Source organism: Crotalus tigris, unplaced genomic scaffold (assembly GCF_016545835.1).
Source record: "Crotalus tigris isolate CLP2741 ecotype Arizona unplaced genomic scaffold, ASM1654583v1 scf7180000024401.5802323, whole genome shotgun sequence".
Lineage (NCBI taxonomy): Eukaryota > Metazoa > Chordata > Lepidosauria > Squamata > Viperidae > Crotalus > Crotalus tigris.
Genome location: NW_024100569.1, coordinates 1,343,200 through 1,361,273, shown reverse-complemented (window position 1 = coordinate 1,361,273; position 18,074 = coordinate 1,343,200). Strand labels below are relative to the sequence as shown.

Genomic DNA, 18,074 nt, shown 5'->3' with positions numbered 1-18,074 from the left:
TGGGTCGGGACCCCATTTGGGGTCGAACGACCATTTCACGGGGGTCGCCAAACAACGCAGTCCGCCACTTTTCCCCCCTTTTCCTTAGCTGTGCTACTCCCTTTTATTCTATTGGCTTTTGAAAGCCAATAGAATAGACTCTCTTGAATAGAGTCTAATTCTATTGGCTTTCAAAAGCCAATAGGAATTGTCCAGGCTGTCTCTGCCCTGCTGAGCCCACCAAAAGTCCCATTCTGCAAACGGTACTGCACCAGTTAAGTAGTCCTCGACTTACGACCGGTTAAGTAGTCCTCAACTTACGACCGGTTGGGGGGTCGCGGAATTAAAAAGGTTGAGAACCACTGCCTTATAGGGTTTTATTCACAGCAGTGCCAATTCAGTTAGGTAAACTTCTTTAAACTAGTGATTTTGTAAACAATGAAACTACTAGACACGGAAAATAAAACAATGGACCAGTATTTTGTGGAATTATACTTTTGTTTTTGGCTGCCTTTAAGTCAGCTTTTGATTCCTGGTGACTGCCGGGACGAGTTTTCTTGGCAAAGTTTTCAAAATGGTTTGTCCCCTGCTTCTTCTTAGGGCTGAGAGAAAGGAACTGATTCAAGGCTGGCTCAGGAATTCTGGGAGTTGACGTCCACGAGTCATAAAAGAGCCAAGGTTGCCTACCCCTGCCCTGGGCTAAGGGCTGAACTAAAACTCAGTCTCCTAGTTTCTATCCTGTGTCTTAATCACTGCAACAAACTGGCTCATCACACATTAATAAATATAAATACTTTGGAATGATGGCACCTAATACTAAAACATACTTCACCAATCCAGATGTAACCCCCCCCCCAACATGTGCTTCTGCATTTGCTTTCACTTCCTGTAAATAAATAGTTAAAAATCTGAAAAGAGATACTTTTGTATAGCGTGACCAACCATTAGGGTTAAGTGAGTGGATCTAAAAAGGGATTCTAAACCAGTGCTTTTTTTGTAAAAAAAAAAAAAAAAAAGGTGCCGGAACTCCATTCTGGGTGTTTTATGACAAAAAAAGCCCTGTTCTAAACTAATAGCAAAATCTGGTTTGAAGTCAATTTGTCAGGACAGTTAATCATAATCCTTGATTCCTATTAAGCAGTTACCTTTTCAATTGGTTTACATGTCTCTGTGAAAGCAAAAACAAGTGAGTGGTATGCTTGGGCTGTGCAATCATTCACATGTTAATTTCATTAAATTGTTGACTTTTGACCAGCAAAAACCCACTTAGTAGTAATTATTTACTCCTAAGCAGCCAAATTGCCTCTTTCCCAAGTATCTTTTCCATGAGATAGTGAAGAGACAATCAGCTTTATTTCTATAATTGAACTTCGGGTTTGCTTGTTTTTTTACTTACAACTGCTATTAATATTGTCTATTTTTTTTTAAAAAAACTTCATTAATCATGCTTGCAGTTCATTTGTTTCTTTCATAGTTGAAGAAAAATGTAAAGCTGTGATTAATTCAAAACAGCAATAATCGTGCTTAAGGAATGGGAAAGGCGGGGGGGAGGGGGGGCCTATAAGCTAGAGACCCATGAAAAGTTTGTTGGCATTCTGTTAAGCAATTATTTATTGTCACACCCAAATAAAAGCCAAATATTTATCTATCTGGTCATTTTAAATGTTAGTTTATTAAACATGCTGCCAGAATAAAAATGACTCACAGAAAAAAAAAAGTTAAATTTGTATTTTACTTAAACTTTCAGTTGAACCACACTGATTTGGTGAGGACAAATTCCCAATTGGTGAAGATATTCCCAATTTCATAAAACCACAGAGTTCATAAAGCTGGGAACTTGAACTCAGCCAAACAAGGATAGCACAAATAGTCTGGTTTGCATTAAACCATAATTCTGTTACGCCTGAGCCAATGAACCCTGGTTTAATATCAATGAACAAATTGGAAAAATAAGCCAAGATTCAGTTAAAATAAAAGGCTAGTCTAATGCCTGATGAACAGGCTTATCGTAATCAAGCAGACTTACCCTCTAATCTAACAATCTCTGGGCAATAAAAATGGATCAGAGCAGCCAAAGCACATCCATCTCTGCCATCTTTCAGCAAATTTTCCACCAAGGGAACACAAGGCAGCTGCTTAAGCAAAGTCTGTTCCTTCCGGTATCGGGCCTGTCATATAAAAACAAGAAAACCATCCAGAAACATTGGTACAAAGAGTGATGTGATGGAAACTCTTCAGCTAAATATCTACTAACAAACAAACAAATCCAGATTTTTTAAACCAGATCTCATTTTCTTAATTTATGTAGATTTAAACAGTTCCATTCAGAGGTGTGCAGTCTTTAATCAAGTTTCTCCAACACCCACACAATATTTCTAGATCATCAATATTCATACTTAAGGAATTAAGAGATCAGAGCAACAAAAATGAATGATGGCACACAAAACAGGACAGATTATGGTTAGACCCACACACCATGGATTACAAACCACAGCGCTTGCTTCATGCTTTGAACAAAGCCATAAACAAAGCACATTATGGATGAGTATAAACGCATGAATCCAATTTCCTTATCTGAGCTCAAGTTCAGCCACACTTTCTAGAACACAAAAGGTCATTTTTTGTAATAAACTGAATTAGTGCCCTGAATGGCCCTATTACAAACTTGATAAAGCTTTGGTGTGTGAAGATTGGAGGAAAATATCTTAATTATGATATTCCAATATTTGTATTTTCTGTCCAGTGAGTTGAAAAGTATAGTGTAGCTTTAGCTCCTTTTCATGTATTTTGCAGCTGATTATTTCAATCTGAACTAAATAAACTAGTTCCAAGTAATAGCTTATAGATTTAGTTGGTATCAAGGAGCCACAATTAACCTCACAAATAGGATTTATGCAATACATTAAACCATAATGTGATTTAGCTTTGTCCTAGCATTAACTGTGAGTGCAGCTACTGGGTAAGTCACTGCCTATGGGTTAACATTATGTATTAATCAGTCAATCAGTCACTCTCAACATAACATGCCACAATTTGTTTCTCTTCAAAAACAATATTAACTGCATTTGTTAAGGCACTTGAAAGAGTCGTTAACTAAGAAATATAAGCCAGGGTTTTTCCTGGCTATACTGTGGTCTATGTTCCCAGTTGAGTCTGTTGTTGACAGCTATCGACTATTCTTTGGAAGTATGACAAATTATGCATTTGGGCAAATCTGAGTTTGATAAATCAGGCTCTCTTTGGATTCTGAAAGTTAATACATCAGACATCGCCTCAAACTCATCAGCTGTGTTTTAATTGTTTCATATTAGGTGTCTTTACTGCTTTTTAATGTATAATTTATGCATATTTATTCTTCTTGTATTAGCAAACTCTGAGCCTTTTCATATGGACTGAGATATTTGTAAGCTTCTAAATTCTCTTACAGAAGCCCATGTTCCTTCTTTCAAGTTGTCAGTTCTATTTTTTAAAATGCCCATCACCCTATGACTTCATTTTTTTTTTACTTCAAAGACTTCAGTTTTGTTTACTTCTGTTTACAATGGGGTGAGAAGAAATAATGAATGAATTGTGTAAGAGTCATTTCAAATTACAGAAGGGGACAAAGAATTCATATAAGCATCGGGGATCCACTCTTGTATATTTCTCACAACGACTGAGCATTAATTACATGTGATGTTCAATGTTCCCTTCCCCCCCCTCTTTTTTCTAAGGAAAGGATTTGTTGTAGATATACGATATTAATTTTTACAGGTATTCTCGAAGTTTGTAGTGTGTGACCTTCTTATAAATAATGAAACTGATGGTGATAGAAGCAGCCAAACACAGCCATTTTACACCAGCTGCCACAGGGGCAAGAAAACAAAACTTTGCAGATACTACTGCTCCTCTCTGTCCACCTTCCCACACTCCTAGCTACCTGTCACCACTCTGCGAAAATATATGACTCCTTTAAAGAGGCATTTCATTCCCACTTGTTTCATATTATGTCTTCCAAATAATTTTCAAAACACTCAAAAGTGCATGTGTATCTGTATTATACATACCATACATTCTTCTGTGTATATGTCTCAATGTGTATACAGGTATCCCATAAACACATCCCAAGCTAACATATCATTTCACCTTTTGTAACAACTACTTTTATGTTTCTGACATGTTAGAACAATTTTTCCTCCTCCCCTCTAAAATTCCCCATCTTAGTAAAATAAATGTGTTGAATATGAAGATTTCTGCATTTTCAAACCTAAATCACAACTATGTTAGGATTAAAGAAATAAAATGAGCTTAGATCTGCTGCCAAGTTTGTTTGGAAGTGAAAACTTTTGTTGTAGAAAATGATAATTATGTATTTAAAGTATATATAATAAATGAGCAATTGTAATCATATGTGTGTGAATATATAAATCTATCTATCTATCTATCTATCTATCTATCTATCTATCTATCTATCTATCTATCTATCTATCTATCTATCTATCTATCTGATAGAACAGTGGTTCTCAACCTTTCTAATGCCGCGACCCCATAATACAGTTCCCCATGTTGTGGTGACCCCCAACCACTTATACATCACCGGGTGCAAGGGGCATGGCCAAAGGGGGAAAAATGGCGGACAGCCTTGTTTGGCGACCCCCGTGAAATGGTCGTTCAACCCCAAATGGGGTCCCGACCCACAGGTTGAGAACCACTGTGATAGAAGATAGATAGATAGATAGATAGATAGATAGATAGATAGATAGATAGATAGACAGACAGACAGAGTTAAATGATAAAACTAAAATGAGCATTCACAATCCTGATGCATACTCATTTATCATCCATGCTGTTGCAGATAATGGTTCTCAGCTGTTTGGACCTGCTTCATTATCTGCTCTCCTTTTGTAAGTCATTTACTCCTCACTCCTGAAAATTGTGAAATGGATGATGGGGCCAACACTATTCCAGAGTACCTTAAATTATCTCTGCTATCTCCTTTGGGTGGGGAGGCAGAAATGATACATGAATGCACTACCACAACATTGGCAAAGCAACTGATACAAGGTTAAACTACTGAATCAAAGTGAAGCAATATGACAAACTTACAGGAACCAGTTTCCAAAACCACTTGGAAGGAGACTTCAAGGAAAGCAGCAGGGGAAAAAAGCAACAGGCAAAGAAGAACATGAACACGATGACTGTCATTGAGCAATTCCACCGTTACAGTTTTCTTTAAGCCATTTTCAGATTCATGAAAAATTAATTGTACTTAATTGTCTTGAAATACACATTCATTTATTACAAATAGGATTGTTAAGAGTACCCAAGTGAAAACAATGAGCTACTATTTGTCAGTTCAGCACACGCAGCAGAAAAACTCTCATTCTGAGATAAATTGACATACACATAAACAGTACCTTTTATCTCAAAAATGTAGTAGCTATTTCTAATCTATTATTCTAATCAAATAAAACAATTTAATCTTTGAATGAGTTACACTGGGGCTTCCAAGTCGGAGTTGGAACCTTGTAACCTTTTTATTCTACGTTTTTCCATGAGCAATGGAAGTACACCTTTATGGCACTTCTGATCATAAAAAACCAATCTTGTTCAATTTTTAAGGATAAGCTCATTCACTCTTAATAAAATGAATAATGTAAAACTTGTTATATATTGATGAGTTTTACACTAGCATTTTGGTAACGAATAAAAGAAAAAGAAATTATATTCTGGGAAAATACAGGGAATGCAGAGCTAAATTATTAGCACAAATAATGTTATTAAGTGCCCACCCACTGATACTGGATGTATTCTGAATTCTCATACTAAAAGCCAAATGCAAAATTTTACTTCTTACATAGGTAGTTTTTCCTGGGTGACTTTCTTTCTTAGAAGATTCTCTACCAAGCAATACTATTTTTACTGATTACTGCTTAAACATTTTCTTTTCTTTCATGAATATTACTGTAATCCATTTTAAATTTACTAATATTTAATTCTGAATCATTAGAAGCTGTTTTAAGAACCTTTGTTGTCAGAGTTATTCTATATTAAAAATAATTCTATTCATAATTTTAAACATTAAAATTATTCTGAGAGTTCTTTTTCCCTAGGGGACAAAATTTTTAAGAATGTCATCAGTTAATTTATGAACTAGGTCTACATCAGATATTATTTGGCTTATCTCCTGCTTTTCCAGTCATAAACCATTTGGTAGATGATAAAAGAAATAAGTTTCCTTCGTAACTTTGAGGAATATATTGCTGTCTATATTTTTTTTATTTTATTCAGAAAGTTAAAATACAATATAAGTTAAGTTAAACTACAAAAAAAAAGGGATTATATTGTTTTAACAAAGCTGCTTGCTAGCAAGTGTTAACTGCCAGGAAGAAATGCTCAAGGCCAACTGCAGATTTTAAGCTAAAAACCCTATCTGGTTTAGCACTAAGGCAGGGGTCCTCAACCTTGGCAACTTTAAGACTTGTGGACTTGCTGGCTGAGGAATTCTGGGAGTTGAAGTCCACAAGTCTTAAAGTTGCCAAGGTTGAGGACCCCTGCACTAAGGTATCTTCATGAGTGCTTTTGCCAATTTGAATTAACCCATCCAGAGAGAAGGTGTTATTTATCCCATGTTACTATAAGATGAGAGAGAGAGAGAGTCAACAACACATTTCTTTACTATGGTCGGTAGAATGTCTTCTCCCTTTGGATATTACAATAGTCACCCTTATAATGAGAAAGCAGAGATGATTGGTCTATTCTGGATGGTGGTTTGGTGGTTAAGTGCCAACTGGTAGCTGTGGACTATGAATTATGGGATTGTGGTTCTATTATGAGACTCTGTTTATTGAACAATGATTAATTTATTTTATGATGCTAGAGGTTGCTATAGAAGCTTTGCCATTTTACCATTTACTGTGGATATATTAATTTTACATTGTTTACCATGACATGTTATTGGTTTGAACTGTTATGTTCTACCACAAACGTTTTAATAGTTTTAATTTTTTTTGTAAGTTTCCATGAATCTAAGTGGATTTGGCACCATACAAGCTCAATAAGAAATAATAAAATAAATAAAATGCTATTAAAATACCTCATCAGCATTACTTCACAATCCCTGATACAACTCCATACAATTATTCTTCTGTACTCTAAAAATGGCCCATAATATCTATCTATCTATCTATCTATCTATCTATCTGTCTGTCTGTCTGTCTGTCTGTCTGTCTGTCTGTCTGTCTGTCTGTCTGTCTGTCTGTCTGTCTGTCTGTCTATCTATCTATCTATCTATCTCATGCATCCATGCATCCATAAAACTTCAAGGTTTAATATGTTACTACATCTCATTAAGCAAAAAAAAAAAACTAACCATCAATATTGGCAATGTAGAGGTCTTGCTTACTTGAAACTAATGTGCATTTTTGGTAGAATATTTGTCTTTAAAATGCTGCAAAAATAACAGCTCTATAGTTCTTTCTAGGCTAAGGGAGGAGGCAGAAAAACTCAACTCCTTGTGACAATTAAATCTAGAGTGTGATCCTCTAAATATAACACCAGAGAAATAAAGTGGGGAGGGCAGGGACCTATAAACTGTAGTAATTTAATTCATGGAAGTTCCTACATCTGACTGGCTGTGAGTCATTAATTATAGTCTTCAACGAAGCAAATAATTTACTTCCATTCTTCATAATGAAAACAAACTGGGGGCTGGGACAGAAAAGGGCCAAAACAGGAGACTAGAGTCATGAGAAGTGACAGGGCAATTATCGAGCTATGTCAACCACTTTAGCAAAACTGATGCAGAATCTAATTGTGACAGTTGTATAGCTAGGAATGGCTCAATTTAGCATGCAGACAGGAAGGAGAAGAAGTTGAGCTTGGTTAGTCACACACCAAGAAAAATGGAATGAAATGGGAGGGGAAAAATATTTCTCTTTTGAGGCTAAGCAACCACTGGTTTAACGAAGTTTACATTGGAAAATTACATCCACGACTGAGCAAAGGACTGATGCTACGCACATACAGCATATGATTAAAATAACAATCAGTAGAATAAGCCAACCAAGGTGTACTATTATCAAGAAATTATAAGTAACTACAAGATAATAGAAGTTGTTGGCATTTATAATGACCATGGATAGCTCCACATTTTGATCATACCTGAATGATCATATCTTGGCTTGTTATGCCATCACACACACATACACACGTGTCTTTAACTGATTATGTAGTTGGTTTGATTTATCTGATCAGTGAAACTATTATTATCAGATTTAGAACAAGCTAGAACAGAGGTCCCCAACCTTTTGGGCATCAGGGACCGGTTCCGTGGAGAAAGGTTTTTCCACAGACCGGAGAGTGCATGGTTTCGTGTGCTGCCTGCATCCCATGGATGGGGCTTTGCTTGTTTGTGTGGACTAGTTGCTGGCATGCCATGGCCCAGTACCGGTCCATGAACTGGAGATTGGGGACCCCTAAATATTAAAGAATAGAATATTAATCACAGTTCAAAATCCTAAAAATCCTAAATCCTAAAAATCCTAGCTGATTCTGTATCTAGTAGGCATGAGACCTGGTGTGATGAAATGAGATGCTTCTGTTAGTCAGAAGCTTCATGATTTAACTACAACTCACATGAAGGAATGTACTCATAATTATACAGAGAAGGATGTTAGTAATCTTTTTGTTTATTAATGTGAAATACAATTGTTTAAAATCTCTGTCTTTCCCACAATGAAGTTTTCAAAATAAAACACACAGATGGGAGTAGTAAGTCCCTCTTTAAATGACAAGGTATACCTTTGGAGAAAAATTTCTGCTTCTATCACCTTGACAGAAGCAGAAATTTTTCTCCAAAGGTATACCTTGTCATTTATAAGCATCTGTGTTCATTTATAAGCATCTGATTTTTAAAAATTAAATTCACTTTATATAATGCTATATGCTATATACCTTGAGAAGTATAATAAAACAACCAAGTAGTTGGATAAGGGAAAATGGGCCATTGGATTGCTTGCATTTAAGATCTGTATGAATAAATGATATATACCACTCCTTTGATACTCCCTAACAAAATTGTGCAAAAAAGAAAACAGATGGAATTATACAAAACAAAAGAGAATAATGCATTATCTTTCGGTGCATATCTTTCCCTAACAGTTAATTTAAAAAACTGTAAGGAGAGACTGAACGTAGTGCCTAGTATAGCTTTCCACTATTATAAATAGAAAGTTTTCAGGCAAAAATATGTGTAAATGATGAAAGAAATCTTTTTTACAATAAAAAGTTGAGAGAAAATATTGTATCTGTACAAATAATTTAATTGATTTATTTATCTATAACTTAACTTAATAACTTAACTATAATCTATAACTTAATTTTTCCAAGAAAAAAATCAGTCATTTGGAATAAAGATGAAATACATAGTCTTTGACTGATAAATCTGGTATTTTTCTGCATAATTTATTTTTGCAATGGTAAAATTATGATCGGAATTAATATTTTTGGCCACCTTTGAAGTTTGCTAGATTATAATTCTGTTTTGGGGTAACATAAATTGTAGTAACCATCCTGGATTGAGGGTGATGGGAACTGAGTAAAGGCACTACTGCAGGGTACCTGGTTTGGGAATTGAAGTAATACACTTTTTGTAAAAATGTACTTTTAAATTACAGGTTTTTAAAAATTACATTCCTACTCTGTATGCTACTTTGAAGTTACTTATCTTAAACAGTAATTTCATTCCACATCATCATTTTCATTTTTATTATTAAATGAAATGTAAACATGTTTTAGATTAGGTATTTTTCTTTCCAGAGCCTGAAATAACTAAAAATAATGTAAAAGATTTTTTATCTATATTTCTGAATGCACATCAACCACTGCAATGTAAGAAATTAATTGAATTTGTGTTATTACCAGCCAGATTTGTGATCGCCAAATATATACCTTTTATTGGATCTATTTATATTTAAAGCTGGAGAAAACAGTTTTGGTTGAAAAAGTGTACAGTGATAGAGGCATCAACCTTTACTTTAATCATTCAATCATTATAATAATGATGGTATTCATAAACACTACCTTTTCTGAACAAACAACATTTCAGGATGAAATACTGAATGGGGGTGTTTAAAATGTTTGCATATTTCTTCTTAAAGTCAGACATATATTTGCATGTTATGGGGATATCCATGTATATACTTCTGGTTTCTGTGGTTACTTTTACTTTTAATCATTGTTTTATTTTATTTTTATTTTAATATTGTATTGCTTAGTGTTTGATGTACCAAAGCAAAAGATGTCTCTGAATTTTCTCCAAAAAAAAAGGTACTGTGAGGAAATCTAAACGATGAATAAAATTTCGATTTATTTATTTATTTCTTCATTAACTTTATAAATAATTCATGGTAACAAACATATATAATACTCACTTCTCCTATTTTCTCCACAACAACAACAACAACCCTGTAAGGTGGGTTGGGCTGAGAGATGATTGGCCCCAAGGTCGGCTAGCCAGCTTTATGTCTAAGGTGGGACTAGAAACACAGTCTCCTGGTTTCTAGATCAGCACCTTAACCACCACACCAAACTGGCTAATGATCTCTTAGGGGTAGGCAACCTTGGCTCTTTTATGACTCGTGGACTTCAATTCCTGCTGGCTCAGGAATTCTGGGAGTTCCAGTCCACGAGTCATAAAAGAGCCAAGGTTGCCTACCCCTGTCTTAGAACATATTTTAAAAAGAGAAATCCCTCATTAGTTGCAATTACGGTATTCTGAATGTTTCTTAACTAGTGCATTTTGCACACATACCTTTTGACCTCCTGGAGTTTCTGCCTCATGTTGCTCTTTTAGCTTCTGCTCCTGTTCCATTATATCCTTTAAGTGTTCATTTGCCTAAAAGGGCAAAGAAAATTAGACTTAAGTAAACTTTGCTTTCTTGCTGAGATATAAATAATAGTCTACTTAGTATAATTATTCTACCATGGGCAATTTTGAAACAGTTCAGGCAAGGTTTTAAAAATTGTTTGCAATACTAGTCTCTCCAATTTTCTTGGTGTTCTTCCAGTGTAGAAATGAATCTTAAAAGGCCAAATGAGTTTAATCTTCAAAGCTTTAAAGTAGTTGAGCTTAGCAATACTTAGAAGTGACACTGAAATTGCATAGACACTTTAAGACAAACTTTTCCCTCCCTAGTAATTGTTAAGACTTCTACTCCTTCCATTCTTAGCTGGCATTTCCATCAGCTCTGTTATGGATTAGGGGAGATGAAGTCCAACACAACTGGGGGGCTCAAGGCTGAAGACACTCCCTTTTTAATATTGTCTTTGCACCATAGCAGAATATGCAATATATTTGCACTGGTTTCCCACACGTGGAACTTGGACCACTAATGCACTGATTCAAGAAATCAACAAATGCCTATTTAATCATTTATTTCCATTCTTGCTGTTTACATCATCTTAAGGATTTGGTAGAAAATAAATGAATAGCACATATCTCAGCAACTTGAGAACAATTTTGCATTATAATTGCCATACATATCTGCTATGTCTACTTCCATGCAGAAAGAATACAGACTTTGTGAAAATATTGCATCTGATCTGGATTTGACTAGTCATTAAGAATAAGGCTTGATCTACACACAAACTAGGCCACTTGCTCATGGTTTGCTGAGCAAACTATGATCTACTGTAAGCAAGCCAATTGCAATTTGTCTCGCTAATTCCTTATCTGTTTTCCTTCTGCCTTTCCTTTTTAAATATCTGAATAGTATCTCAAAGTAGCACCAAAAAAGTAATACCAAAAAAGAAAGGGCACTGCTTGACTACATTAAGCTATTAGTTATCCTATATACCAGCATGACTGATTCAGGAATTCTGGGTATTGAAGTCCACAACTCATAAAAGAGCCAAGGTTGCTACCCCTGCTATACACCATTAGCTGTTCAAACAGAACATGAAACTGTTTTGTGTACTGTTTTGTCTTTGCCCTTTGCTACGTTGCCCTCTGAGTGTTTCATTACTACTGGTAAACTTAAAATTAAAAAACCCTTGACTTTAACCAATATGTTCCCTGACCATAGGTAACCAAATTACCTGACCACTTTGAGAAATCCCAAGACTTCCTCCTCCAAAATTAGTCTGATTTCCTTTCAGATCATATAAAGCTTTTTACCCAATTCTATAGAGTTGTTTTAAAAAATCCAAATCTATAACTCCCTGAGTTTAAACCAGGGGTCTTCAAACTTGGGCCTTTTATGACTTGTGGACTTCAACTCCCAGAATTCCTCAGCCAGCATGGTTGGCTGAGGAATTCTGGGAGTTGAAATCCACAAGTCATAAAAGGGCCAAGTTTGAAGACCCCTGGCTTAAACCTTTGCTAGATATTAAGCACCACTAATACTGGCTAAGTACTTTAAGGCCCTAATTAGCATTAAATATGAAAAAACTTAAAGTGTGAAAAAAAAGTCAGTAAACCATCCTTTGCTGATTTAGAAAATATCGATAACTACCACTGGGGAGGTCAGGCACATCACTCTACAACTGCTGGTGCACACATGCAAACATAACATTTATATCAGGCATGTATGCATAGCCATTCTGGTATCACTGTGGTTTGCTGAAGAGGCCACTGTCAGATACTTTTCATTTTTCACTCGAAGGATATAATACCAATGGTATCCTATTTAAAGCTGTATTTTCCACATTTGTTATTTAGTAAATGTCTTTAATATATACACAAGTCTCTTGTTTTTCTTTCTATTGTGACAGAATATGTAAGTGTTTAGTATCCTAGATAAAGCAGAAAGTCAGACATAACTATAAACCATATTTTAAAGGATTCAGAAACTAAGTTCAAATCATAGCATCACATTAGGGCTTGTTTTAAGAAATAATGGCCATGATTTGTTTTCGGGTGAAAATTCAGGAAACATAAAATTGGGCTAAATAAACCCTAGCTAAATATTTTGTCGTTATATCCCATAGATTATCATGCTTAGCAACTTAATTTTGTTAATATCACAATGGCTGAATTAAATAACTTTGCAAATTAGGAAAATGAGCAACAATATTTGTGCAAGCTGTTTCTTTTCCTCTTTATACAGCTTTGCACTTTCGTTGAAAGCTACAGGTTAACATTCAAATATTGCAAAGAAATACTATATGACGAAAGCTTACTGTCTAAGGGCAGTGGTGGGATTCAAATATGTGAACAACCGGTTCTGTGTGGATGCAACTTCCGGAAGTCCGTTCTGGGCCTGGGCAACAAAAAATTAGCTACCGGTTCTGCCAAACTGGTGCGAACTGGCTGAATTCCATCACTGTCTAGGGCAGGGGTGTCAAACTTGCAACATCACGTGACGTATCGTGACATATTGCGACTTTTTTTCCGTTGCTGGCAATGGGGTGGACACAGTTTCGGCATGACGCATCTGGCCCATGGGCTGGCAGTTTGACACCCCTGGTCTAAGGGTATTTAGAAACCCATCAAACTGCACTGGAGGCATAGATTAGTTGACATTATTTTTGTTCAGTTAGAAACTGAGAGAAGACTAATAAAAAATAACCAGGTAACTCTCAAGTAAGTGATAAGCTGCATCCTTTATTTTCTTCCTTTAAAAACACCATGATGGTTAAATGAAAAACTTACCTTATTTATCCAGAACATGACTGCATCTTCTATGTCATAGGGCAGGTCTGTAGCTTGGAAGAAGGAGGAATACTGCTGTACACATGCAATAACTTTTTCCACACTGATCATTTCTACAGTATATGCCATCATTAAGGTGTCAATCATAGCCAAATGAGCACTCTGCAAAGATAATAATGTTTTCACTAGCAGGTGGAATACCAACATAGAAGAAACCAGAAGAATTTATTTCCCAAAGGAATCTGACAATTGGAGTACAAAATAAATGGTACAGAACCCATTTTAAGTTTTACAAAACATTGGATCAATTGGGAATTAAACACGTACCAGAACAATGTAACAGAATAGGTAGCTTCTTCTGAAAATTTCCAGAGATACAATATTGTACAGATGTTTACTTCCAGAACAAAGGTAGTGTATTGCTTAGATCTCTCTCCTACGCTTGAACATGTTTTAAAAACTCAACTACTCGTGTGTCCAGTTATCCATTTTATAATCTTAGAATTACTGTATTTTATTTATCTAAAAGATGCACATTAAGCTTAAATGACCCAGCTTTTAGTAGCTCATGCCAGCAGCAAAACCAAACACACCGAAAACAAAAACCTGACACCACAACCCTTCTTTTTTTTGATGCAATCAACACCACTATCTTCAGGCCCAATTGTATCTTACCCCAGCACTTCCCAAAGACTGAGAAAGTGGCGGTTTGCTAGAACTCAGGGAAGAGTGCTCCACAGGGCAGAGGTTGCCACAGAAAAAGGATTATTTCTGATATCCCACTAGATGGCAGTATTTCAGAGAAGGAACATGGAATGTGCCCCCTCTATCCAATATGGCGGAATGGACAGATACTCTCAGGGAGAAATGGTCCCACAACTAACCTGGTCCAATGCCATGAAGGGTTTTCAAGATGATGACCAGCATACTGAATTGCACTCAGAAAAAAACCTGAGAATCAGTGCACACATTTTTCCTATCACGATCCATGTTAGTCCTAGCACAATGTATTCATATTTTAGAATAAGGCCAAAGACTTCTAGTGGTTGAAGAAGGAAGAGATAAATAAATATTGGTTAAAAACCACCGTCCTCGTTCTACGGGAGTACTGAGTTTACAGAGCAGAAGTCTATGAGAAACCAAGTGATTTGTATATTTTCTTTTATTTCTAACAACATGCTTGGATCTTGCCCATTACAAATGCATCAAATAAAAAAAATGGAGACAAGCCATTTAGAAAACAATGTCCAAGTAAGGCAAACTTTTTCCCAATTTAAAAAATGAGAAGGTGCTACTTCTATTGCCCTTCTAATTCTTGTACTGGAATTCCAATATTTGCTCATATATTTCTACCATGAACATCTCTTCAGGTCAGACTGTTAACAAGGGATGAATTGATGCCAGTGTTTCCATGGGAGGGAAATCTGTTTTCATACACCATAAACCTTATTTGGGGATACGGCAATATCAGATGAAACTCAGCAATTTCTATTTTTCTTTTCTCAAGAAAGAAAAGGAAAATATAGCAACATCTACTTAGCCTTTTTCTGCTCTACAATTAGATTGCTGGAAATCAATAGAGAGATATTGTGAGATGCTATGGCTAGTGAAATTATATTGCGAATGCTGGTTTGTTATCATAAGAGACAGCTCAAAGTTAGTACATAGCTTTATTCTTTTATGGTCATCTAAATGGTCACTCACTGTACACTATAAAAGTAAAGGTCTTTTTTTCCGGCATTCTTTGAAAATGTGCCAAATTGATACTGAGATGAATTTCATTGTAATATTTCTTTCCTCTTTTTTCTTTTTTCACTTACTCATTCTGTGTGTATGTGGGTGTGTCAAAATGTATTTGCAGCATAACATAGTTTGTGGATAAAGACACGAAATTAGCGCCCAATAATACGTTAGTCACATCCAAGCCAGAAAATGTGTACTAGTTCCTTCATGTGTTTTCATGCATGGCTGCCATGGATGGGTCCTATTCTGCAATTCAAAACCAGAAACATTTGCACCCTTCACTGCTATCTGTAGAATCCCAAGAAGACTAAACAAAAAAACAAAAAACAGCTCTTAGATGCCCATGTCTAACATATGCCAAAGGAATGTCTGAGGCAATTATTCAACAGTGACGGTCTTCCTTTCACCTTGGAAGCTATCGCCATGGAAACTAAGCCACTTAAAATACAACATTACTCATAGTAACCACGGTTTTTGTAATGTCAGAGGAAACTATAGCGATTCTTCATTTTTTGCTGCAGCTTGAATTTCCCTGAATAATTTAATCAATGACTAATACTAAGCTTAACGTAATTAAGGGACAGTTTTATTAAAAGGAAAGTGGATTTTTTTTGCTGAAAGGATAAGAATTAAATGTCACTATCAAAAGCCACCATTGTTTTGTGCTTTTTATTTGAGATGAGATAATCTACAATAACGTTCCGATCTAGAAGCACACAAAAATAAATGGGATAAAAACTTCACCCCCTCCACCCAAAATTTAAAATCTCTGAATTTTTGGGTAATTGCAAAGGTCATGTCTGCAAAATTAAAGTTCATGACCCAGATCTAAAGTGCTTGCCAGCTGAATTCTTAAGTCCATTTAAGACTTTAAACTTTAACTCCAGAAATAGCTTAAGGCTTTCTGAAGACCATATATCATTAAAGCTACTATATCTGGGCTGTAAAAATCTGAATAATGACTAGAAAGCTGCATTCTAGGGGTCATTTGGATTTTTCTAGCCTAATTAGTGTAACGTTTTCTCTTATGTTTTGGACAAAAACACTTCACAATTATTACAGACCAAACTACGCAATTACAGGTAGTTCTCGACTTACAACAGTTCTTTCAGTGACTGTTCAAAGTTACAACGGCACTGGAAAGTGTTTCACACTTACAACCGTTGCAGCATCCCCATGGTTGCGTGATCAAAATTCGGATGCTTAGCTTATGAAGGTTGCAGTATCCCAGGGTCGTGTGATCACCTTTTACAAAATTCTGGCAAACAAAGTCAATGAGGAAGCCAGATTCACTTAACAACTATAGCTAGAAAGGTAATAAAATGGGGCAAAATTCACTTAACTGTCTCGCTTAGCAACAGAAATTTTGTGGTCATAAGTCAAGGACTACCTATATCAAAATATTTGTGACCAACTCTTACGCTAAAGGAGGTGTACAAACTGAAATAGGACTTCAGACAAAGCAATTCTAAGCGCATTTTGTTATATAAACTCTGACCCCTACCTGAGCCTACAAGACAAGTTTCAGTGACAAAACGTAATATTAAATTTACTTAAAATCAGTATTTTAAAATGCCAGCCACAAAGATAAGAATAGAATCAATAAATATGGCCTTATTGTTATTTAGGCATTTAGAAATATTTTACGTTTACAATAAAGAGTGTTTATGTGACTGAGGACAACATATTTAGCTTTATTCATCTATTGAAGGGATAAAAATATAACTACAGTAGACAGCTTTTTATATAGCGTTCAAGCTTGTTTCTTACTTCTTCTCTCTAAAAATTGACTAGCAAGACACATGATGATAAAATGAAGTTATACATGTAGAATTGCATGAAATACATGAAATGAGGATCCATGTGAAAGTAATCTGTTTTGATCAAGAGATTTATCATCATCTACACATCATTAATGTTTATTTTTTATGTTCACGTTGGCCCTGTTTGATTAAGGTTCCTATTTATAAAATATTCTTTGAAAAGATAAGATGTTAGAGTCTAGTCACAGATGTTCTGAAGTCGAGAAACAGTCTTCAGTGGACTTCCTCCACAGAATCAATACAAATTACATGCCATAGGATGAAACCTACACGTTCCACCTTTAAACACTACATAGGGATGTCTCTACACAGGTGTACAACTGCAGTTACGAGTTCAAGACTTTATTGATTAACACTAGCTTAGTATACAGGCAGAGAATTATTTTAAATAGCTGTAGGCTATACATAGAACATAGAAACAGAGGGCTGAAAAGGAACTTGGAGGTCTTCTGATCCAACCCCCTGATCAACAGGAGCCTTACATTATCTCAGTCAAATAGTAGTCCAGTCTATTTTTGAAAACCTCCAGTGATGGAGCACCCACAACTTTGGGATGCAAGTTATTCCACTGATTAATTGTTCTCACTGTCAGAAAATTTCTCCTTACTTCTAAGTTGAATCTCTCTTTAACAGGCTTTCGCCCATTACTTCTCATCCTGCCCTCAAGTTCTTTGAAGAATAAGTCAATCCCCTCTTCTCCCTTTTCAAGTTCTGAAAAATACTTACATCACCCCTAATCCTTCTCTTCAATAGGCTAGGTTATTAAGCAGACAGAGCGGAAGTGCTGCCTTTTGAGTTCAAGTCTCTCCATCCGTAAAGGGGAACCCCTCTAAAGGGCTGCAGGAACCAGAGCTCAGAAGTTCAAGATCTGAACTCTGTTTTTTTCAGCCAATCGA

The 18,074-nt window shown here is 35.7% G+C and overlaps 1 protein-coding gene across 2 annotated transcripts in view; it reads right to left on the bottom strand.

The window, feature by feature from the left end:
- The window catches only part of CAMSAP2 (calmodulin regulated spectrin associated protein family member 2), a 75,868-nt gene that overhangs the window by 34,614 nt on the left and 23,180 nt on the right, over positions 1 to 18,074 (bottom strand). The window contains exons 3-6 of one of the 2 annotated variants that reach the window (XM_039329535.1): positions 13,613 to 13,774; positions 10,772 to 10,855; positions 5,065 to 5,097; positions 2,006 to 2,147 (exon numbers count right to left, since the gene is read on the bottom strand). In XM_039329535.1, the coding sequence (XP_039185469.1) occupies positions 2,006 to 2,147; positions 5,065 to 5,097; positions 10,772 to 10,855; positions 13,613 to 13,774 (421 nt within the window). The remainder of the gene's footprint in view (positions 1 to 2,005; positions 2,148 to 5,064; positions 5,098 to 10,771; positions 10,856 to 13,612; positions 13,775 to 18,074) is intronic. The other variant, XM_039329536.1, reaches the window with a different exon arrangement.